The 24,527-nt window shown below is 45.5% G+C and overlaps 1 protein-coding gene across 1 annotated transcript in view; it reads right to left on the bottom strand.

Annotated features, from left to right (window-relative positions):
* The window catches only part of LOC117810434 (SH3 and multiple ankyrin repeat domains protein 2-like), a 284,015-nt gene that overhangs the window by 145,456 nt on the left and 114,032 nt on the right, over window positions 1-24,527 (bottom strand). The window contains 5 exon segments of the mRNA XM_034680270.1: window positions 9,028-9,050; window positions 12,048-12,057; window positions 15,651-15,657; window positions 18,067-18,237; window positions 18,343-18,467. Of these exon segments, the coding sequence (XP_034536161.1) occupies window positions 9,028-9,050; window positions 12,048-12,057; window positions 15,651-15,657; window positions 18,067-18,237; window positions 18,343-18,467 (336 nt within the window).

Below are 24,527 nucleotides of genomic sequence, written 5' to 3'. Positions count from 1 at the left end.
CAAAGGGCCCAAGTCAACATGAGGTTCACATGGACCACTGGGACCAAACACCATCACTTCTGTTTTCTTTTCATTGAAATTTAAAAAGTTTAAAGCCATCCAGGCTTTGATGTCCTCAAGACATGCCAGAAGTGGTGCGAGGGAGGAAGCTTTACTCTTTCAGACATCAGATCGTCTGTTTAGTCAAGTCTCTTTATCCTGGTTCTGCATGTAACAACACATCCTGTTCCCAGAAATCTGACGAGTTTCCCGGTTTGGAGAATCCAGGATACTCTACTCTGCGGTATGCCGATGGATATCAGGATGCTGCAGCATGTAAACACCACAGTAAGCTGCCGCAGTGCCTTCCTGCTTCCTGCTGGAAAATGACACCACAGTGCTTCTTAACGGCACGTTTTACGGCTCAGTTTACACGTCAAAGTAATCTGTACTTTGTGTCAAACAGAATTAAAATATAAAAAACTACTTCAAAATGCAGAATAATGGAATTTTAAACATGCAATTAACATTGCAATGAACTTCTGCAATTCTGTGGCTGATCACGTTTTTAAAAATGAATCGTTTGACAGCCAAAGTTAAAATATTAAATAGATACTGACTTTACATTTCACAGAAGTTAACCCTCAAACCAGACGAAGCTTGTTTGCTTGCAGAGCTCTGCTGAACTGGCCTCATGAGTGAAACATCCATCAAAAATCACAGCAAACGTTCTCCTCAGACTCTTTCCAAACAGAGCAGGTCTACACCGTACTCTATGTTCTATTAGACCCAACATCAAGACAGGATCAGATCCAGTCCCCTCTTACAAACATGACTCAGTCTGATCTCATCTTAATCCACCATGAGAAGAGCACTTTGCAGCATTTAGCAAGTTACAGTGGCAAGGACAAACTTCCTTTAACAGGCAGAAACCTCCAGCAGGACCAGGCTCATGCTGAGACCGTGTTGGAGAGAGGGATAGAGGGAGATAAAGAGAGAGAGAGATGATAGAAGTGTGTCAGCATTAATATCCAACATAGACTCTTTCTGTAACCTGTTATGGCGTCCAAATATCCCAAATGTGAGCTCCTGGATCCTCCAAAGCCAAGGAGGATGCAGGATTTTCTGCTCAATGGAGTCCTCAACAAACCCCAGGCCATGCTTGCTGGTGGCCTCAGTGACCACATCACTTCGTTCTGCAGAACTCCCTGCTTCACAACAGTTCAGAGTCCTTGTCCAGATCTACAAAGCTCTCTCTAACCAAGTTAGCAAGTTACAGTGGCAAGGACAAACTTCCTTTAACAGGCAGAAACCTCCAGCAGGACCAGACTCATGTTAGACACACATCTGCTGAGACCGTGTTGGAGAGAGGGATAGAGGGAGATGATAGTAAGATTGTGAACGTTAATATACAACATTGGAGTAGACTTTCTGTAACCTGTTATGGCGTCCACATATCTGAGATGTGAGCTCCAAAGCCGAGGAGGATGCAGGATTTTTCTCCTTCTATCAACAGACAACATCAGATTTTCTGCTCAATGGAGTCCTCAACAAACTCCAGTCTATCCCTGCTGCTCGCCTCAGTGACCACATCAGCCTGTCATGCAGAACCTCCACTGAGTCTGACTCCAGACTTACAAATCCCCATTCCAAACTCATATACCTGCTCCACTCCCACACTTCTGTCTGCAGCTCTAACCTGGAACAGACTCTTTCCTGTCCAAACACGAGAGACCGAACTGACCTGCCAAGATCCAGATCACGGATCAAAACCAGCCTTTTCAGATCTGCTTTTAATGCTGATGTCGCTTTTTTAACTATAGTGTGTTATATCTGTGGTTAAAATCCAACTTTTACATGCTTTAAAAGAGGGGGATGAATTTCTACCGCTGATGGAAACTCACTTCTCTCATTATTGCTGCCGTAAAAGGAAATTAAAGCTGCACTGAATCCTCAAATTTGTCTTCTTTCTACAACATCCAGAGGCAGAGGATGCAGAATCCATCACCGTGTTGGAGAGAGGGATAGAGGGAGATGAAGAGAGAGAGAGATGATAGTGGGGAGACTGATAGTAGTAGTTGTAGCAGGCCATCTATGGCAGCATCATCATGATAAAGTGGTAATAAATGGGATGTTTAAGCGATCATTCTTCAAACTTTGCCTTTATTAGTTTTAGTATGAAAGTTTTAAACACAAGTCCTGACACCATCACACTATCCAGCTCACTTTGCTCCTCTCTCCAAAGATGCTGACCGCAGCTCAAAGCAGATTGAAAGTCAGATTCTGTTGCACGGAGACAACAAGAGTCTAATTAAGGCGACTGATAAAGAGCGTCTAAAAATACCCGCTCAAAAAGAAACAAACCGAATGTATTTCGCAGACGTGGGCGTTATGTAACACTCTGCATCTCCTCTGCTCCTGAGTTAACGCCGCACAGACTTTTGGGACAGAAGAAACAAACTTGGGAACAGCTGATCACAGAAACACAGAGGCTTTTTTAAATTACAGATTCTATATTTAAGTTATTGCAGGAGCGTGAAGCTGCAGCGTTTAAAGAGAGAAACTCTTCTGTGTTTTGATTTGTGGTGCTGCATTAGGCAAGGCAAGGCAAGGCAAGGCAAGGCAAGGCAAGGCAAGGCAAGGCAAGGCAAGGCAAGGCAAGGCAAGGCAAGGCAAGGCAAGGCAAGGCAAGGCAAGGCAAGGCAAGGCAAGGCAAGGCAAGGCAAGGCAAGGCAAGGCAAGGCAAGGCAAGGCAAGGCAAGGCAAGGCAAGGCAAGGCAAGGCAGCTTTATTTGTATAGCATGAATATGATACAGCAGAGGCAAGGCAAGGCAAGGCAGCTTTATTTGTATAGCATGAATATGATACAGCAGAAAAGAAACGGAAGATTAGAAATATATTAAAAATTACATTCAAATTTTAATTTAAAGTGGGTTAAAATGAGCTAAGGTAGGAAGGCAGTGGCAAATAAAGTCTTAGTCTTTGATTTAAAAGAGGTGAGAGTTGGAGCAGACCTGCAGCTTTCAGGGAGTGTGTATCAGATATGTGGAGCATAATGACTAAACGCTGCTTCACCCTTAGGGACTGAAAGCAGACCAGTACCTGATGACCTCAGAGGTCCAGATGGTTCATAAAGTAGCAGCAGATCAGCCTAAACCATTCAGTGCTTTATAAACCATCAGCAGGATTTTAAAGTCTATTCTCTGACAGACAGGAAGCCAGTGTAGGGATCTAAGAACTGGAGTGATGTGGTCTACTTTGTTGGTCCTTGTTAGGACCCCAGCAGCAGCATTCTGTATGAGCTGCAGCCGTCTGATGGACTTTTTAGGGAGTCCTGTAAAGACCCCGTTACAGTAGTCTAGTCTGCTAGTGTTTCTGTGTTTGTAACCTGCAAACAATGGATGCAAATGAGGACTTTTGCAAATTGCAGCATGTTTGAATCCTATATTTTGTCACTGATGCTCATTAACATCCTCTGTTTCTGTAAATAAATCAAATACAGTGTGTCTGTTTGATCCCTGCAACACAACAATGGACTCAAAATGACCAACAGACGGCTCTATGCATGTAAAATATGCGGAATGAACCTTTAAGAATAGAAAGAGTCATGTTGTGGAGTTAAAGCTGCAAAAAAACACCACTTTTCCTTTAATTTAACAATATTTTGAGGCTGAATACTCTGCACATTTGCACGTAAACAAACTGCATCCCACCGTGCCGCCCTTCAGAGAATCATCCTCTTATCATGAAACTCACAGACGATCACTTTCAAACACAGAAACCAGAAGACGTCATCATCCGGCTGCTCTGGGACTTCAAATCTGTATCTGTTGTTTGATGATGTGTGAGAAGCATTTCCTGTAAACTTCAGAGGAAGCTGATCCGGCTTCTCGAACATCAGCAGGTACAGGATGACGGGGAGACATCGGCGGCCATGTTTTTCTCATACTTCCCCTCTTTTTTTTTTTTTTTTGGCAATTACCCAGGTGGCTTTGAGGTGCTAATTAGACAGTGTTGATTAATACCAGCTGTGCATAATTTGTGCTATTATTGGAGGATCACCCGAGACACAGAGAGAGAGAGAGAGAGAGGAAGAGAGAGGGTGGAGGAGAAGACTGGAGAGAGAGAGAGAGAGCGAGAGAGAGAGAGGGAGCAGCAGCTTTAAAGTACAGACACAAATACAGTAGAGTCAACATTTACATTCTTTGAGTCGTTTCCCTGAAGACACAAACAGAAGTGTGAGACTGAGACTTCATTTACACCTGTTCTATCATCCAGTCTGGATTCAGGTTCCTCATCCAGCTCAGCATTCACACCTGTGTTAAAGATAACTTTAGACTGCACAGGTGTCTGGTATGTGTGTGTCTGTGTGTATTTCAGTTCTCTGTGTCACCATGCTGCACAGGTGCATCAGCAGAAAAAGCCCTGATGCTTCAGGAACAGCTCGTCGCTCTGCTTTCGGGGCGCGAGACTGAACCGTGAGACTAACAACATTTCTAACACGCCAGAAATTCATCCAGCGTGTCATCATCAGCAGCTGATCGGGGTGTGATCACTACACCCCCAGACCAGTAGAGGGCGGTAAGAAGGAGACAGAGACCAAACAACAAAGGTGACACCATGGAAGGAGAGAGATACCTCTTTTCAACCAACAAGAACCGGGTTGTATTTCCGGGCAGGTGCTCGCGCTGGTTTGGAGCTGGTTGGACATGAGGTCCCAGAATCCATTAGTCTTTTTTATTGTTTCACTGCAGGACAATGGCAGAAACACGTTTGGTTTGCCTCCCGCCCCTCGCCCCTGACGTAAGCGGTTCGTGGTTCTAGACCAGCAAAGAGTTGGAGCTGCTCTGGAACCGGTTTTCCCGTCTGGGAGCCGGTTCACTTGCAGTCCAACACACGAAAAACCAGTTCTCAAATGAGCGCCTGCTCCGAACCAGCCCTGAAACTGCCTCCATCCAAAAGGGGTAAGACAGACCGGCATCGTCATGTGCGATACAACAGTTAGCCTGTTAGCATGAAGGAGATTCCTCTTGTGCTGTTTTTGATCGTGCTGTATTGTTTTGAAAAAGGAGACAAGCTCTCTCGCCTGAAACACCCGACTTAAAGCAAGAAGATTTCAAAAGCCATGTCAGAGATTGACCGGTGTTTCAGTGTAAAGAGCGACCCTGTTAACTGGAGACTCTCAGTCGGATGCATCCCTCACAAACATCTTTAGACGATCATTAAATATCTGATGAGGATATTTGGAGAATAAAAACTAAACTAGGATGCATTCCTGAGGACTCCTTCTGTGTTTCAACAGCTGTGTAAACTCCACAAACACTGACACGTTCAGCTCAAGGTCTCCAGTCTACAGGGTCACCATTCAGACTGGAACACCGCATTCACACTATCAGGCTCAGAGAAGACCGATGTTCAGGAGGTATTAAACCAAGTGAATCACAGGTGTGTGTGATGTTACTGTGGACGGAGGGGGAATACAAACCCTGAGGGAACATTTAGCATTGCAGGCTCCGCCCCTCAAAGCTCCTGAACCTTTGGGAAATACTAACCAAGAACTAAATTTAAAGGTTCCTAGTTCTTGGGGAAAGTTCCTTCTGTTGAAAAGCACCTTTATTGTTTTTTAAATGGAGTGTGGAGCTCTGAAGACAGTGATGTAACGACTGTTTATGACAGCTACTGAAGTCAGTCCAACATTTTGTTTGCACCTCTTCATATTCAAAATGTGTAAGAATAACAGCTCCTGTTCAAAAACACAAGATTCCCCATCAGGAGCTAACAGAGATAATGTGCAACACAGTGCATCTAAGCCCCGTCAGGACCCAGCTGCCTGCAGAGCTGGGCTGTAGACTCTGTTTGCAGAGTGTGCACACACCTCTAACCTGCAGGTCTGACTTCCTGCACTCAGTTAAAGAGTCTTTTCCTGGCGGCTCCACACCTCAGTGTTTCCAGCGCTCATGCACAGACTCGTCTCTGGTCAAAAAGTCAAACTGCTGCCAGGCTTCGGTCCCTGCCGGTCCTGACTCTGGACACATCTCATTTCTCACCACATCTCTCTGAGAAGCTGTTGCCATGACACCCGGGGGCTGACTGACAGCTGTCATCATGAGTGTTTGTGTGTACACGCTTGTGTGTATCTGCGCGAGCTGACACGAGCATGTGTGTTGCATTCTAACGAGCGGCGTGTCATGGTGAAGCGAGGGGACGCCACAGAGGCGCTGTCATGTGTGAGTGTGGGTGGAGGGGGGAGGGGGGAGGGAGGGATTATGGGTAAAAGGGGAATGAGGAAGACGGCGCCGAAGCAAAGAGAGAGAGCGCTCTGGAATTGGGAGCTTTAAAGGGCAGCTGGGTGGGAAAGCCTGGAGGAGCTCTGACGGATAAAGTTCACACTTGTTGGACACAGACTGCGAGCGACAAATTAATCTCGCCATCTCAGCTCGCCCACAGCGAGGTCTCCTCCACTACATGTTGTGTCAGCTGCTCTTACTGAGCATTAATTGATTTCAAGGATCTAAAACAATCTTTGCTGTATTTTTTTCAAGATTGCATCCATAGTTTCAGAAACTGAGAACAAATAAACAATGATAAAACAGGAAGACAAAGAATAATGATCTGAGATTTTTACAATGTCATCAGAAGCTTAAATATCCGTGCTTCTTCACTCTCACATGGGACAGAATTTACAGAATGTATTCCTGCTGAAGTTTCAAAAAACTGATAAACACTGTTTCAAGACAGTGAAGGAAATCATCGTGCAAGAGTTGGAACATCTAAAGCTGCAAAGAAATCCTCGCCTGGTGTCATCTGACCCATCACACAGCTCAAAGTAAACTTCAGACTTACCATTTTAATCATGCTTTTAACCTGGAGTCATTTATTTTTAGCCCTGGGCTGCATTATTAACATTATTACAATTATTTCCATTGTTTTACTATAATTTATATTGAATTTTATTCAATCTTTTTATCTGATTTTATTTAATCTTTTTGATTTTTTTTCAGATTTCTTTGCTGGTACTTATCTGATTTTTTAAAAATATAATTGTACATTAATGGTTCAATTAAAGCTGCTGTGAGGACATTTTTATTTATATCCATTTTGGCGCCCCATTGTGGACAAAGTGATACCTCTTATCTCTTGTTCTGTACATGCAAAAGTAGTGTTTTCAACAAAAACCTCACCCTTCTGTCTTTAAACAGCCAGAATTATCACTCAATGTGATTATTTACCATGAAAAGAGACGAAAAAGGATGTTTCTAAAGCCAAATGTCAATCATGTGGTCTGACACCTACCCTCTCTGAGTGGTATAAGGCATTAAAAATAACAACAGGGCCATGCCCGAGACCAGAGCGCACCGAGACCAGAACGCACCGAGACCAGAGCGCACCGAGGCCAGAGCGCACCGAGACCAGAGCGCACCGAGACCAGAGCGCACCGAGGCCAGAGCGCACCGAGGCCAGAGCGCACCGAGACCGGAGCGCACCGAGACCAGAACGCACCGCGACCAGAGCGCACCGAGACCAAAGCGCACCGAGACCGGAGCGCACCGAGACCAGAACGCACCGAGACCAGAGCGCACCGAGACCAGAGCGCACCGAGGCCAGAGCGCACCGAGACCAGAGCGCACCGAGGCCAGAGCGCACCGAGACCAGAGCGCACCGAGACCGGAGCGCACCGAGACCAGAACGCACCGAGACCAGAGCGCACCGAGACCAGAACGCACCGAGACCAGAGCGCACCGAGACCAGAGCGCACCGAGACCAGAACGCACCGAGACCAGAGCGCACCGAGACCAGAACGCACCGAGATCAGAACGCACCGAGACCAGAGTGCACCGAGACCAGAGCGCACCGAGACCAGAGCGCACCGAGACCAGAACGCACCGAGACCAGAACGCACCGAGACCAGAACGCACCGAGACCAGAACGCACCGAGACCAGAACGCACCGAGAACAGAACGCACCGAGACCAGAGCGCACCGAGACCAAGACTAGTTGATATCATCCCGCATTATAGGCAGTTATTTAATGAGGACTATGTTTGATCCTTTGTTACAATGGGTAGCCTATCTGCTGACGTCTCTGCAAACGTTTTATCCTCAGCCCGTTACTGTATTATTGATCAGCCTGACGTTCTTTTACCTGCATATGAAAAGTGCTATAATTCCTTTAATTTGAACATTATACTGAAGAACTGATTTAGCTTTGGTAGTCTTTGGTAGTCTTTTCTTTGGCAAATCAAAGTGAACTTATTTTTATTGATCAGATATTATCTAACCCTAACCCTAACCCTCATGAGAAAGTATCTGGTGCTCATGAGATACTTTCCAAAAATAAAATTCTGCATGTCACTTTAGGGGCTCCGTAATTTTTTGCTATTCATCTTACTCTATTTTTTATTGATTTTATTGGAATGAGTTTATTTTATTTTTCTGATGTTATTTGTTCATTTGATTGTAAGGATTAATGACTTCATATTTCTCTCTCTTGTTTCAGCTTTATATAATTTTACCTTCTTCCTGTTGTTTTCTGTCTCTTTGTATTTGTGAGGCACGTTGAGCTGCCTGCTTGAATGTATGAAAGGTTCCTCAGAGTAACAGAGTGTGTGGAAATCAATGTTTTGGGACAACAACAAAAAAGGGAAATACTCCATTGTTTGACAGTTTTCAAATCAGTAGATCTTATTGGATCTCTCCTCTGATCGTATAAATGTGACCCCCCTGGGATCCCGGTATAAGGTCGCTAATTGCCTGGTTGAACTGGGCCAGGAGAGGCTGTGCAGAGCGGGGATATGAACGTCCCTGATAGCGTGCCCTGATTGGTGATTAGAATACAGTCCTACATTATCACCAGGAGTTTCCACTTTTCACTCATTAATTCTTTTTATTGTCGGTCAGAGAGGATCCCGCTGACCTTGTGCAACCTCATCTCTGAAAAGTGGAGCAACATCCCGTCCTGCAATTCAGGCGACGGCAGCAAAGCTGGCTCAATCTTCCCCCTGATTGGCTGTTTGACTCAGACTAGGTCTTTTTGTGCTCCTTCTTTAACCCCCATTAAAAAAGGGACTGTACCTGTCATATTAAGGTTCCACAAATCAGACAAGATGTGTCATAAAGGTGTAGCATTTAAAGAGTTAACCCTTCAATAACAGAGTGTGTCTTCCTTAAAGTCACTCTGCTGCAAACTCAACAGGAAGCAGAAATATCACAACCACATGATTAAAAACAGAACAAACAAACTCCCTGCATCATCTCTGTTTGCTGTTGTTTATTTGTGTGTATGTTTTGGGTGAATTAACCCTTTAATCTCTGCCCTCAGGATGATAGTTGAGCATTGGGAGCTCTCAGTGTGTGTGTGTTGTTGCAGCGTCTTCATGTAACCGTGTATACGTTACATCCTCCCCCACACGACGGGATGTATGACGCCGCGCTCCTCTGGGAAACTCGCCATCAAAGGAATCTGGTTTCCTACTGTAGCTACAGCAACCGTTGCTATGGTGGCCTACACACACTTTACACATTCATGCATGTGGCGTGTACGTGTGTGTGTGTGTGTGTGTGTGTGTGTGTGTGTGTGTGTGTGTGCGTGTGTGTCATGTTCCTGCTTTAAGAAGGGGTTCACAAAGTTTAAGTCGGCGTGTGAGTCCATGTGTACCTGTCTGAGTTCATTCAGAGACATCATGGTGTAAGAGCATCTGTGTGTGTGTGTGTGTGTGTGTGTGTGTGTGTGTGTGTGTGTGTGTGTGTGTGTGTGTGTGTGTGTGAGAGAGAGAGAGCATGTGATCGTTGCAGGATTAAAGTGTGACGGGCGTTTATCTCGGAGCGATGTTTCTGTCAATCCAGATTAAGACACATGCTCTCTGACCTCCTCCTCTTCCTCCTCTTCCTCCTCTTCCTCCTCTTCCTCCTCTTCCTCCTCTTCCTCCTCTTCCTCCTCCTCTCTCTACTTTTCCCTCTCCTCTTCTATCCCTCCCTCCTTTTCTCCCCCTCTTGAATTTATCCTCTCCTTCCTCCTTTCCTCTTTTCCCTCCTCTCACTTCTCCTCCTCCCCTTCTCACGCCCTCTTCCAGTTCTTCTCCCCTTCCTCTCCTCATCTTCCTCCCTTTTTCCTCCCTTTCTTTACTTTCATAACTCCCTCCTTCTTTACCCTACTCCCTCTTTCTTCTTCTCCCATCCATGCTCCTTTTCCTTCCCTTTCTCCTCATCCCCTGCTTCCTTCACGTCTCCTTCCCCTCCTTTTCTTCTTGCCACTCCTTCTCCTACTCCACTTATTCTCCTTCTCCTCCTTCTCCTTCTCCCCCTTTTCGTATCTTCTCCTTCTCCTCTTCCTCCTTTCTTTTATTCCCAAGTGTCCCTTTCCACTCATGCTTTTTCTTCTCCCACCCATGCTCCCTTTCCTTCCCTCTCTTGGCCTCTTCTCCTTCTCTCTCTATTTTTCCTTTTCCTCTTTTATTCCTCCCTACTTTTCTTCTTCTTCTCTTCCTCCTCCTCTTATCCTTCCTGAATTTCTCCTCTCCTTCTTCCTTTCCACCTCCTCCTCTTTCTTCTCCCCTTCTTACTCCCTCTTCCTCTTTCAACACAAACCCCTCTCTTCCTCCCTTATCTTCCTCGTTTTAAATCTCTTCCATCTCCTCTTCTCCCTGACATCCTTTCCCTCCTTTTAATCATCCTCTCCTCCTCTTCCTTCCTGTTGTCCTCCCCTTCCTTTTCCTCCCTGTCTTTACTTTCTTCACTCCCTCCTTCTTTACCCTCCTCCTTCTTTCTTCTTCTCCCTTCCATGCTCCTTTTCCTTCCCTCTCTTCTCGTCCTCATTTCCCTTATCCCTTTCTCCACATCTCCTGCTTCCTTCATGTCTCCTTCCCCTCCCTTTCCTCTTACTCCTCCTTCTTTCTTTTTCCTTCTTCTCCTTCTCCCCCTCCCCCTTTTCTTTTCTTCTCCTTCTCCTATTCCTCCTTTCTTTTATTCCCATGTGTCCCTCTTCACTCTCCTTTCCTTCCCTCTCTTGGCCTCTCCTCCTTCTCTCTCTACTTTTCCTTCTCCTCTTCTATTCCTCCCTTCTTTTCTTCTTCTCCCCCACCCTTCCTCCTCCTCATGTCCTTCCTGAATTTTTCCTCTCCTTCTTCCTTACACTTCCTCCTCTTTCTTCTCCCCTTCTTACTCCCTCTTCCTGTTTCTACCCAAACCCCTCTCTTCCTCCCTTATCTTCCTCGTTTTAAATCTCTTCCATCTCCTCTTCTCCCTAACATCCTTTCCCTCCTTTTAATCATCCTCTCCTCATCTTCCTCCCTTTTTCCTCCATGTCTTTTCTTTCATAACTCCCTCCTTCTTCACCCTCCTCCCTCTTTCTTCTCCCATCCATGTCCTTCCTGAATTTCTCCTCTCCTTCTTTCTTTCCACCTCCTCCTCTGTCTTCTCCCCTTCCTACTCCCTCTTCCTCTTTCAACACAAACCCCTCTCTTCCTCCCTTATCTTCCTCATTTTAAATCTCTTCCATCTCCTCTTCTCCCTGTCATCCTTTCCCTCCTTTTAATCATCCTCTCCTCCTCTTCCTCCCTGTTGTCCTCCCCTTCCTTTTTCCTCCCTGTCTTTATTTTCTTCACTCCCTCCTTCTTTACCCTCCTCCCTCTTTCTTCTTCTCCCGCCCCCTGCTCTTTTCTTCCTCCTCATTTCCCTTATCCTTCTTCTCCTCATCCCCTGCTTCCTTCGTGTCTCCTTCCTCTCCTTTTCCTCTTGGCACTCCTCCTCCATTCCTTTTCCTATTCCACTTCTCCTCCTTCTCCCCCCTCCCCCTTTTCTTATCTTGTCCTTCTCTTCTTCTGCATCTTCCTCCTTTTTCTTTTATTCCCATGTCTTCCTCTCCACTCATGCTTCTCCCCTTCTCCTGCCCCTCCTCTTCCTTCTTCTCTTGCTCCTCTCTTCCTCGCCCCCTTTCTTCTTCTCCCACTGATGCTCCTTTTCCTTCCCTCTCTTGGCCTCTTCTCCTCCTCTTCCTCCTCTTCTTCCTCCTCCTCCTCCTCCTCCTCCTCCTCTTGGCAGATGGACACATTCTCAAAGCTCTGCAGCACCGACACTTCCCACACTCTGAAGCTCTTTCTCTGTCCGGTGTCGACGAGAGGACAATATAGAAAAGATGTGAAGATGAAGCCGTAGATTAAGATGTGATGAAGAGCAGAGAGGAGGAGGAGGAGGAGGAGGAGAGAATAAAAAGGCAGAATGAGGGGTTTAGAGTGAAGGAGGAGTTGAATGAAGGGCCGGAGAGAGACGGGGGAGGACAGTTTGTCTCCAAAAACACTCGAAAAGTGAGTCTCTACGGTCAACAGAAAGTTCATCTGAAGCTTCTTCTCCTGAAACATGACTCTACATTCAGTCTGAGGAACTTCACACTCCTTCATCTCTCAAGCGTTCCATCCAAACTTTGCCAACAGGATGCAAAACTCTCCTCCTCGGCTGTTCGAGCATGTGTCGGTCTGTCATCAGCTTTTCTGCAGATTAATTTGGATGCATGAGAGAAGCAGCATCATCACAGCAGTCTCATGATCCCTGTGAGTGTTGTTAGCTGTAATGATCCTGCTCTGATTGGCAGGTTTAATAAGGTTGAGCCACTTAAATCAGACCTGAACATCCTTATATCACACAGAGGAGATCTGCAGGTCCGACGGAGCTCTGCTGCTGCTGAGTATCTGTTACATCAGAGCAGGACCGCCGGACACCTGGAGTCATGTGACCGAGGTTTCCCTGCAGTGATCCCTGAATCAAGGATTCTCCTCCTCCTCCTCTCCTCATCCATGTTGTCTTTCTGGTCCTCTGAAAACCTCTGACCTGTTGACTCCAGGCCTGGCTCCGCTCATCATGACGGTTTGTTGAGTTAAGTGAAATACGATCATAAGTTGACGGCCAAATTCCACCAGATCCATGTCCAGTCTGTCTCCAATACGTCCTCTTGTAAGTGTTGTAATATAACTCGAAACAAGCGACCGGACAGACAGTCGATGCACGTCCAATCAGGAGGTGTTTTAAGTTTTAAGCATGTTTCAAAGTGAATCAGCTGGCTCAAGGTTTTGGACCCGGCAGAGACCCTCCACAGGGAGCTGCAGCCATAAACCACGTCTCCAAAACAGGTCTTCTTCAGGGGCAATAATACACAATCTGAGATACTGGAGGAACGTCCATGCAGAGAGATTTCAAAAAGGTGCCCCAGTGTCTCTGCAGACCGGCAGCATCAGAGCCGTCTAAGCGTGTGTGATCTCTGATTGTGACCTGGTTGCGTTCCTAACTGACACCCGACTATGTGGACATGATTATTTGTTACAGGTAAATTCCACCAGATCAGATCCGGTCTGTCTCCGATCTGTCACAGCATCAGATCTGATAGGTTTCTATTCTACTCAATGTGTTAACTTCCACTGGATCCGCTCCGTTGCGTTCCAGCTGCGTCTCTGATCCAGCAGGTCGGAGTCCTCCGGATCAGATACACAAGACTTCTATTTTTCCCGGATGCCGGAGCACGACGCATCAATCTCAACAGAGCAGATGGAGCGGGACAGGAAGTCAGGTTTCACCAAAACAAAATGAAAACATCCGGTTAATTTTCAGAATAAAACACTCTGTGTTATCACCAGATCGTATTTCACTTAACTACAACAACAAACCAAAGTCATGATGAGCGGAGCCAGGCCTGGAGTCAACAGGTCAGAGGTTTTCAGAGGACCAGAAAGACAACATGGATGAGGAGAGGAGGAGGAGGAGGAGAATCCTTGATTCAGTGATTACTGCGGGGAAACCTCGGTCACATTAGAACAGATTGGCAGATCCAGAGGAAGAGAGACCTATCAAATCTGGTTCTGTGACAGACAAGACACGGATCTGGTGGAAGTCCAAAATAAGTTGCTGGGTTTGATTCCAACCCGCCTTCCCTCGCTCTCTCTCCAGTATCCTGCTCTATCCTCTCTCCTAACCTAAAGTTGCATTAACTCCGTTTTTGTTTTCAGGTGTGTTGACTCTGCAGAGCTCAGAGAGGAAGGAGAGCTGAGAGAGGACAGAAATGTCAACATCAATAATTTGTTTTTATCCGTGCGTTCACCCCGCCTCTCTCCTGGTGAGAAAACGAGGGGTTTGAATTTTGAAATCAAGTATAAAGGTTAAACTCAAATCCATTATGAGACCAAAACCTGAAAGTTGTTGAGTGGATGAAACACACGGCAGCCTCACAGTAATTATATGGGGGGCTATTAATAGTTGTTATGTAAGCAGATATCGTGCAGAGCTGTTCGGGATATGATGTCGATAACTCCAGGTGAGGTACAGACTTTGCTTGTCCTGCAGAAACACTGATGTGGGTCTGACTGTAAATGACAGTCGCTACATGCGCTACATGCAAGCTAGCTCAGCAGGTAACATCCCATGTGAGCTGCACAGAGCAACTCCCAGCATCCTCCTGCAGGCTTGCACCTGGGTTTTCAGGTATCTGATCACACCTCACATTTGAAATAATTCTGCAAGGTGACAAAGCGCCAAATCCAAACAATGTGAGGCCATGCAAAGGGATTCAGGGCTTTGAGTGGAACCCAGACACATGCACGCTAACAAACGTTGAGCTGAGCTTGTGTTTCTGCAAACAGTGCACTTAGCTTCCCTTAAATGGCCTTTATTTTGAAGGATTTGTCACTGTGATAACATCCTTTAAAAACAGAGAGATGAGAACGTCTGAACCACATTTCCTCCGCTTCTAATTGGACGGTTACAGAGATGTTTCAGTGCGGCCCAAAAAGTGAACAGAGTGACATTAGTTGACCTAAAATTCGTCCCAAATCTGTCCTCCCTGCACTCCAGTCTGACCTATGAGTGAGCCGCTCTTAGAGTACTTTCTTTGTGAGAGAGCGGCCCACAGCAGGTCCTGTGAAATCCTCAGACTGACGGCAGAGACATTATTTCCAGAAGAGATGTTTCTGTTGAATTTTGTATTCGGTCGGTTAAGTTTTATTAATTCAGAAGGTCTCAGCTCGGCTCTCTTTAAAAGAGTCTTCCACATGTTTAGCTTCACACTCCTTTAACTCTGTCGGACTGAAGGATCAGCTCTGTTCCTGCAAAACTTTGGGCCTACATTACCCAGGATGCAACACGCCAATAACAGCAGGATCTTAAAGGTGACATATCATGCAAAATGGACTTTTGAATGGTTCTCTCCCTGAAATATGTGTCCCTGTCTACAAACCCCCTGAAAATGAAAAAACTCCATTCTGCCCCTGTTCTGATTTCTGATGTTGTTGCAAAGACTGGACGGTGAATACTTTAGAGAGTAAACTCATGATCAGGTGGAGAGAAAGAAAGAGAGAGAGGGTGATGAAGAACACAGAGTGATATGAAGAAGGAGAGTTTGCTGCACTTTGAATTATCACTCAAATAAGGAGGTAAAGTTCTTTTTACAATCTTAAAGGTGACATATCACGCTTTCTTCATCAACATATATTGGTCTAAGAGGTCCCCAAAACATGTCTTTAAAGTTTATGCTCAAAAAAACACTTTGAAATCAGATTTTGGTCTGCCTGAAAAACCCTCTTCTTCAGCCCTCCTGAGAACACTCTGTTTTCTCTCTGACCACACCCCCTCAGGAAGTGGATGTGGCCTCGGCTCTCCAGCACGTTGATCTAATGTTTACATGTTGGCTGAATAAACACGGCTGCTCACAGACCCGCGTTACTTCAACCTTCTGAGTCTGATCCAGAATCTGATCCTGACGGAGAGGCGCCTGCAGCAGGACCTTTCTGAACCATTGGTCACAGATTTAGTGTTTCTTGTTGTTTTATTTGTCAGCATGTCGACGTGTGTCATGGTACACAGCTACTAACATGTAGCTATGAGGCTATGCTAACTAGCGCTAGCACTTATCCATGATAAATAAAAATCATCCACTAGATCTTCAAATCTGCAGACGTGGGGAGTCAAAGCGACCTTTGTGTTTATTAAGACAGCCTACAACTAGCATGCCTCCCTCCTAAGCTCCTTGTTAGCACACGTGTGCAGGGAATGAAAAACGGAGGAGGGGTTGAGTTGTATTTTATACAGTCTATGGGCTGAACAAGCTCCGAGCTCTGACTTCCTGTTACAGACCGGATGGCGTTGTGACGTATGAAAAACACAGAAGTCTGAAACGGCTGGTTTCAGCACACATTTACAGAAAGGTGGAGAAATCAGAACAGGGGCAGAATGGATTCTTTTCATTCTCAGGGGGTTTGTAGACAGGGACACATATTTCAGGGAGAGAACCATTAAAAAGTTGATTTTGCATGATATGTCACCTTTAAGACTTACCCTTTTAATCTAGCTTTTAATTTGGAGTAGTTTATTTTAGCCCGGATTGCATTATTATTATTTTTAACATTGTTTGAACATTTATTTATAAAAAAAACATTATTTATGTATCTATTTATTTCTTGTGTGAATCTGATCTTGTTAATTACCCCTTCCTTATTTTTTAACTTTTCTTTTCACTCTTAATTATTTTATTAATTTTACTGTGTTGATTATTTTATTTAGATTCCTCTGAGCTGACGTAGACGTCCTCCTGCTGCGGACGATCTGGACTCCAGCTGATACGGATGTGCTGGACTCCAGCAGCAACAGCTTCTACTACTCGTCTCATCACTATCACTTCTCTCTCTTACTCCCCTCGAGGCATGATGGCTGTCTAACATGAGTCTGGTCCTGCTGGAGGTTTCTGCCTGTTAAAGGAAGTTTGTCCTCACCACTGTAACTAGCTAAATACTGCGATGTGCAATGCTCATGATGGATTAAGGTGGGGTCAGACTGAGTCTTACCCTGTCTTGGTGTTGGGTCTCTGTTCATAATTTGACATAGAGTGGTCTAGACCTGCTCTGTTTGTAAAAGCATCTTGAGATAACGTTTGTTGTGATTTGGCGCTATACAAATAAAGATTGATTGATTGATTGATTGATTTATAATCCTGCCTTTTATAATTTTACCATTGCTGTTGTTTTCTGTCTCTGTTATTCTGTGAAGCACTTTGGGCTGCATGTTTTTATGTATGAAAGGTGCTTTATATTTAAAGTTGAGTTGAGCAGCCACCGCTTCACAGCACCCTACGGTAACTCTCCAGGGACAAACGGTTCAAAAAAGGCGTAAACATACCAAACAGTCCAACAGCCACTCGCTACATATGCAGTACGATCATCCCCGAGGCTGTAGCAGTAGAGCTGCGTTCAAAACCACCAATCTAATAGGACGTTTAAAAACTAAACATGCCATGGAAGTCACAAACAGAACAGAGGAAAGACACAAACTGGTGCCTTTGAAATCCTTCCATGATTGAAGTGTGACTCGAGTTAACGCCGGGGATCGTCCCGTTTTTTCAGTCACCGAAGTGCAAACGTAGGAAGATGGAAAGTGGTCTTCGATATCAGAGGTCTCCAGCTGGTCTCCTACGCACAGCTGACAGCAATGTGCTTCATTAACGTACGTGACGTAGCTAAAGCTTATATCTGTTACGGTGTGAGCAGCGAGCGTCTGTTGCTGCACAATGCGGCTTGATATCTGACGCTTGCATGCACATTCCCAGCTCTTCAGTGTCGTGTTATTTACAGTCTGTAGCTGAGGATGAGATTCAGGTGTTATATAGGTTGTGGCTAATGTTGCATTAGGCCTCTCAAATACCCATCCAACACCTTTTGAGCTCTCTTTCAATTCTTGGAAATACTCATGCCAGCAATTTGGGTGAACTGAGCCTTTAAGAGGAAATCTCCTCTGTGCTGAATTCTCTGGACGCAGATGTAGAGATGAAGCTTCTGACACTTTAAATGTAACAGCAACAGCAGCGAGCGGATCACAGCTGTGCTGGAACTCAACTGCAAAATATTGATGGTAAATATTTGTGAGTCATGTGTCGACCTCTGACCTGCGGGTTAGTCAGCTCGGTTACTGCAGGAGAAATAAAAACTGAGTGTGTCTCAAACCGTCTCTCTTCACACACACACACACACACACACACACACACACACACACACACACACACACACACACACACACACACACACAGATCAGCAGACACTCACCTGGGCTGGCGCTGTGAAGGTACAGCTCGTCTGGCCTCCTCCCCCAGCCGGCTGAGGGAGGGAGACCGGCTCCTCGCCCCCCTCCCCATGGTCCGTACCACCACGTTGCCATTGGGGCTGCCGCTGGGCATCTGCTGGAGCAGCTGGGGTGACAGGCTGCGATGTAATGCTGCGGAGCCAGGCTGCGTGAGACCCTGCTGGGGGCCCCGATGCGGGTGGGGCTGGGCGAGTTGGTGCTGCTGCAGATGGGGGGCCCAGTTGACAGAAGGTTGCTGCTGCTGCTGCTGGTACTGACTGACGTTTAGGTTGTTGTCGCTGTTGGAGCGCAGGAGGACCCGCGGAGCCGTTAACGAGGAGGGGGACTGGTCGTTTCCAGGCGGACCTCGGCGGCGCTTGGAGTAGGCTGGAGCCTCACGGAAAGGCACTGAGGAGACAAAAGCAGGTGGAACTTTAGAAATGTAAAACTGACTCCTTGAATCTTTGCTTCCTTTTGATGCAAATGGAGCGACGCCTGCGAGCTAGTTCAGGCAGACAACTGGAGCTGCAATGCCATACATGTCACATGTCCCACTCTCATAACCATCATCCAATCCTGCCCTCTGCCTCTCAAATTGGCGGTCTATTTAAACTGGGAAAATCTCCCATCTCTCCTTTTGCCTGTCAACGCCTCTGCTGCTGCATGCCTATTGCTGATATTTTCTTCTTCCCCACCGCCTCCCCAGCATCCACCTGCAGGCTCCAGGGGTGTGTTCAGTATGGTTTGCTTATCACTATATGTATTTGCTGCTACAATAAACAATTGAAATGTGAGTTGGCTGACTGAATTCTAAAAGTGGAGCGTGGTAATAACAGTCTGTCCTTTACTTTCACAGCAGCTCAGACTCACAGGTATTAAAGCTGGGGTTGGTAATCAGATTTAGATCCACTTTTTGTTCTACTGGTTAAAATGATCTTTATGTCCTGATGGTAATCAATACATAATGTGTTCCTAAAAAAGAGGTAAAAAGAGCTTCTATCTACAGCCGGAGTAAACCTGGGAAAACACCAACCAATCACCGTTTTTTGGCTCCCCAAATTTTAAACCAATCAAATCCCGTCCAGCCGTTCTGCCCGCCTCCTGCAGAGCGTACATTTCCCCGGCGTTCACTCCTCCGAGTCCCCGTCCCCTGCCTCTGCTTCCCCTGACTCTACTGACTGCCCCTCTCGCTCGTCCTCGGGCCTGTCCCCTCTGACCTGATGAGGTGCTTTGCTCAGGACTGTAGTCCGGATCAGAGTCTAAAAAGCTCTCACCAACAAGCAGAATAATTAATGACGTTCAGTAAGTCCTACAGAAATGTAGATGTACTGTAGCGTCCGTCCGGACGCTGTAGTGATGACGAGCCGATTGGTGAACACGTTGATCTTTAATAACCGGTCACTGTCGGCCGTTACCACGCCAACCAACAAAACAACAATCAATGTTTGAATGAATGAAGAACTTCTCCTCTTGTCTCTCCTCTCTCCCGCTCACACACTCTACACCTCTCCTGATGCCTTCACTGACTGTCAACACTGTAGGAATTAAGAGCATCTACACTGAACATGTTTAACAAACAGTACAGCTGTTACAGTGTTATATATGTGTTATAACTTTTCTCCTGATATCGTGTCACCATGACAACTGGATAATGATAGCATGATAGTTGTGAGTGCTAACAGCAGCCATGTTTGTTTGTGTTTTTAACTTTCACTATGAGAATGTTTTGGTGAGGACCGGTTTTGAATCAGTCACCATCATATGGTCGCAAGTCAGCGGCGCTCGTACATGTGAGCGGGGGGGCGTCGTTTTGGAGGAGCTCTGAGGGAGGAGGGGAGGGGTTAGACGGGGTCATGAGGAAATGCTACATTCAAATTCATGCTAGTTTTCCGAGACTACCAACCCTAGCTTTAAAGACTTGTGTGGAGACGTGGCTGATTGTATTTGAAGTATCTGGGGCGGAGATTTCACAAAACAAGTTAGAATAATAAGAAAAAACATTTTGTGTTTGTGAAGACTCTAAAACAGGTGCAAACATTTTCATGAGTTTAAATATTATGTTTAAAAAGTGAACAAACACTGGGAGAATCAGAAAGTGTTTCAAAATCAACTTTATTTACATCTTATTTTGGAATGTGTTTGGATTTTAAGTGACTAAAGACACTGACATTTAATGTTACACAATTTCTTTGACTCATTTCCACTTTGTGTGTTTCTGTTGCTTTTTGATATGAGCATACATCTGTGAATTAAAGTGTGTATGTATGATGAAGAGCTCGGTGACGTCTTAGGCTTTCTGACCCGTGCTCTCACGGTGTGCAAAAAACACAAAAAGAAGAGGATCCAAATTGTAGACAAATTTGCATCCCAACTTCTGATGTGAATGAATCCTAGAAATGTAGCTCTAAAGCAATCACAGCAGTTGTTTAACTCTCCTCTCCCTCGTTCAATAGCTCACCCGCTTCCAGCTGCACGCTCCGGAGCTGTCATTGGCTAATCAGCGGTGGCTGTCATCCAATAGCTCAGTGGCACACCCTTATCATCAGCCTATCAACTCTGCTGTCTTTTTAAATGTGTCTCTCTCTCCAGCTCGTTCCTTCTTGCATTGATGGTGCGCACCCCTCCACCTCCCCATCTCCACCTGGTCTCTGCAAGTCTTCAATTCCTAGGATTCATCAACCACCACCAGAGTCTGGACTCAAGGGGGATTTCTTCAGCTGCCAAATTCACACATCCTACGCTCATAACATTATCCCCATAGAGTCCTTACAACAAAGATTTCTGTCAAGTTTCATCATTCATTAAGTTGTGATAAATAACATTAATATTCAAATTGTGTCTCTCCTGATTCAAATGTTATCTTTTTGTTATCATTTAAAGCTGGGGTGTCAAACATACGGCCCACGGGCCAAAAACGGCCCGCCAGAGGTTCCAATCCGGCCCACAGGATGACTTTTGAAACTACAGAGAAGACATTGACTGCAATTTTTCAATAAATGTAACTGGTATTTCAAATTTGTCCTGCAGGGGGGGGACCTGAATGGATGGTAAATGGATGGACTTGTACTTATATAGCGCTGTTCTAGTCTGTCTGACTACTCAAAGCGCTTTTACACACTACTCGTCGCATTCACCCATTTATACCCATTCACTCACTGATGGTAGAGGCTGCTAATGTAAGGGACCATCAGTGTTAGCTAATCTCATTTGTACACATTCACACACCTCTGAACAACAGAGGGAGCAATTTGGGGTTCAGTGTCTTGCTCAAGGACACTTCGGCATGTGACTGCCGGAGCTGGGATCGAACCGCCAACCTTCCGATTGATACACGACCGCCTCTACCCACTGAGCCACAGCCGGCACTCCAGGACTTTTTTTTCTCAAAGTGAGGAAAAAGAATATTTGCAGTTTGCATAATCCGGTGGAAAATTATAGACTTTTTGGACCGGCTGGGGGGTCCATAAAGGTCTAGTATAATCTATCTGTTCTTTTGCAGTAAACATTACACTCTGTGTCAGGTGAATGGGTAACCTGTGTGTTTGGTGTGTTTACAGCAGGTTTCAGGGCTTAAAGAATATAGTATATGGCCCTATATGAGACTCATCATGGCGAGAAATACAACAACTGTTTTTGTAAAAAGATAGTTCATGAAATATAAACATTTTCAGAATGTACTTGTACTTTTTTTTGCAGACAAAGAGAAACATTTAGAGTTTTTGTTATTTATAGGTTATTATGTTGTGATTTTACAGGTCCGGCCCACTTGAGATCAAATTGGGCTGAATGTGGCCCCTGAACTGAAATGAGTTTGACACCCCTGATTTAAAGTTTTAAGATGCAACTCAACAAAGTGGAACTTCATTCTTAAATGAAGATGTTTGTCCAAAGTCACCGACCAAAGAAAACGTCCACTTAAAATCAAATAGCTGATTTCAATAAAAGCCCCGCCTCTTCCAAGACAAACAGCCAATCATGGTTTAGGATTTCAGAATGGCCACTACCAGCTCACACATGGGCGCTAACGTGGGCGCAAGGTCGCTCACTATTTACACCATATGGGAACTTTGTGTTAAAGTGACTTGCATAGAAAATAACAGACACACTTATATGACAGGGCTTTATATTTGCCTTCAAAGTTTTGTCACCCACTTTTCCTGCGGTTGTATTCAGACGCCATTGTTGGTTTCATGATCCAATAACATGATGTCACACCTTCATAGTTAGCCTGCTTTGTGTTCCTTCATGCTGATGATACCTCCACCCCTCCACCTCCCCTTCACCGCCTCGTCCAACCTGTGTTTTCAGTTCATCAGACACCAGCAGCGTCTGGACTCCATCAGAGATTCATCCAAACCCCAGAGACCTCCTGTCCGCTCACATCACTTCTTCATTTGTTGTCATAAACATCTCTCATCATCGATCTCCACTGATTGAAGTTCAGTTAGAAAAGTTTTCATACTTTGTAATTTGCATCTCTGGATTTGCCAATCCCGTCAAGTGTGAAAGCTGCATCTGTAACCCAACCTGACAGTGATGGACTGCGGTGGCTCTGGGCTCCTCACTTCTCTCTTTCTGCCCGTCATTATCATGATTATCAGGATTACACCAGCACAGCTGAGATCCTCTGGCCCGCTCCGCCTGAGCTTCTCTGTTGAGATTGTTCCACTAAAGGAGGTTGGTCTTGATTTCCCCACAGATCTGCATGATGACGAGACTGGGACTCCCACCACCAGCTCTCCTCCCATCACACCAGAGCACCACGTAGCCTGCAGCATTTCCAATAACAACCCTCTGATTATGGGCTAAATGAATGCGATGCTAACAGGCTAGCATCCCTGCCTTCCTGGGAGGGGATCCACCGAGTCATTATCGCTCTCCCAGACTAATATCTCAGACCTTCCCCTCTGTGTGTGTCTGCTTGTGTGTCTGCGTGTGTGACTGTGTACACTGCAGGCGTGTTGATGAAGAGAGGAGGTGATAACATCTAATGAGCTAGCACATTTTGGAGCTACCAGGCGATCTCTGAAGTGTGTGTGTGTGTGTGTGTGGCCACCGAGCGAACAGCGACGGCTTTAACTTCAGCTGAACACACACTTTTGTGCATCGACTCTCTCTTTCTCTTTCTCTGAGTCTTGCACGAATTAATTATCAAGTCAAAAGAGGGGAGGGGGAGTCACAACAAGCCCAGCCTCTTATGTAAGAGTTGGAAAAGCAATCAGTGGAGTCTATATAATTAAATGCTCTTGAAGCAGAGGATGCGGTTCAGAGGTCAGAGCGTCTGGAAGCTCTCAGCCCGGCTGGATGAGGGTGTTGACATTAAGCTAACACCCCGAGCTGTGACAGGACGACACTCTGACTCAAATTTGAAGACTCAAACTCGACTCAGACGGACCAAGAAGTTCGGATCCTTTCACAGATACCTCACACCCCAAAACTTCACCGAACAACAATCAGAGGGTTACTCAAAAGTCTGCAACCGCACCGCCATGATGATGACTGATATGAACCTTGGAGTGACATCACGTTGTATCTCCTCCATTGAATAAACTCTCAATAAAGCCTGGACTTCATTGTCGGTCCATTTGACAGAGTTTTGCTACATTTGTAAGAGCTTTTACAGATTCTTATTTAATGTTACTTTGGTTTTTGGATATAAAAAAGGTGGTTGGTGGTACTTAATTGGCTTTTGTGTTCACTCTTATTCTGGGAGAGAACATGCTCCTAAAAAGGTTCCTCTAAACAGGGTACTAGGAACCAAAATAGTTTATAGTTCCAGCTCCTAGAACAATGAGAAAGTTCCTGCAGTTGGAAAACACTTATGGAGTCGTCTGTGTTTGATGACTGGCGTAGTTACTCCGAGCATCTAATAACACCACAAGACCTTTTCACATTAAAGTTACTAACCATAGACCTTTCTGGAGTCCCTGAGCTCCCTTGTCTCGTAGGTTCCTCTGGATCTCTCAGCCGCTCTCTAAATACATCGCAATAACTTCAAACCAAAACATCTGGATTATCCTGATCCCAGAAGAGTGCTGGGTTAAATTTTGCACTGAAATGTGGCGTTGTGAAAATTAAAGGATTCGTCCTCATAAGATATATATTAGCCGATGATATTTCAGTTTGTGTGGATTTGGCGCCTCTTGTGGACAAAATATGTAACATCTTTTCCCACATTGAGCACTAGTAAGGAGGAGAATACTACGGGACGTTGAGTCTTCAGTTATCAGGCCCCTCTCCTTTGGAATCATCTACCAGTCAGGGTCCAGGAGGCAGACACCCTCTCTACTTTTAAGAGTAGGCTTCAAACTTTCCTTTTTGATAAAGCTTATAGTTAGAGCTGGATCAGGCTTGGACCAGGTCTTAGTTATGCTGCTATAGGCTTAGACTGACACACTGGGATCCTGTCTTTCCCTCTCTCTCCTCTCTCTGCCTGTCTCTCACTTTAACTCTTCCTGTCCCATTAAA

Source organism: Notolabrus celidotus, chromosome 3, assembly GCF_009762535.1.
Source record: "Notolabrus celidotus isolate fNotCel1 chromosome 3, fNotCel1.pri, whole genome shotgun sequence".
Taxonomy (NCBI): domain Eukaryota; kingdom Metazoa; phylum Chordata; class Actinopteri; order Labriformes; family Labridae; genus Notolabrus; species Notolabrus celidotus.
Note: the sequence above shows the minus strand (reverse complement) of the source record. Positions and strands in the feature narration are given on the sequence as shown.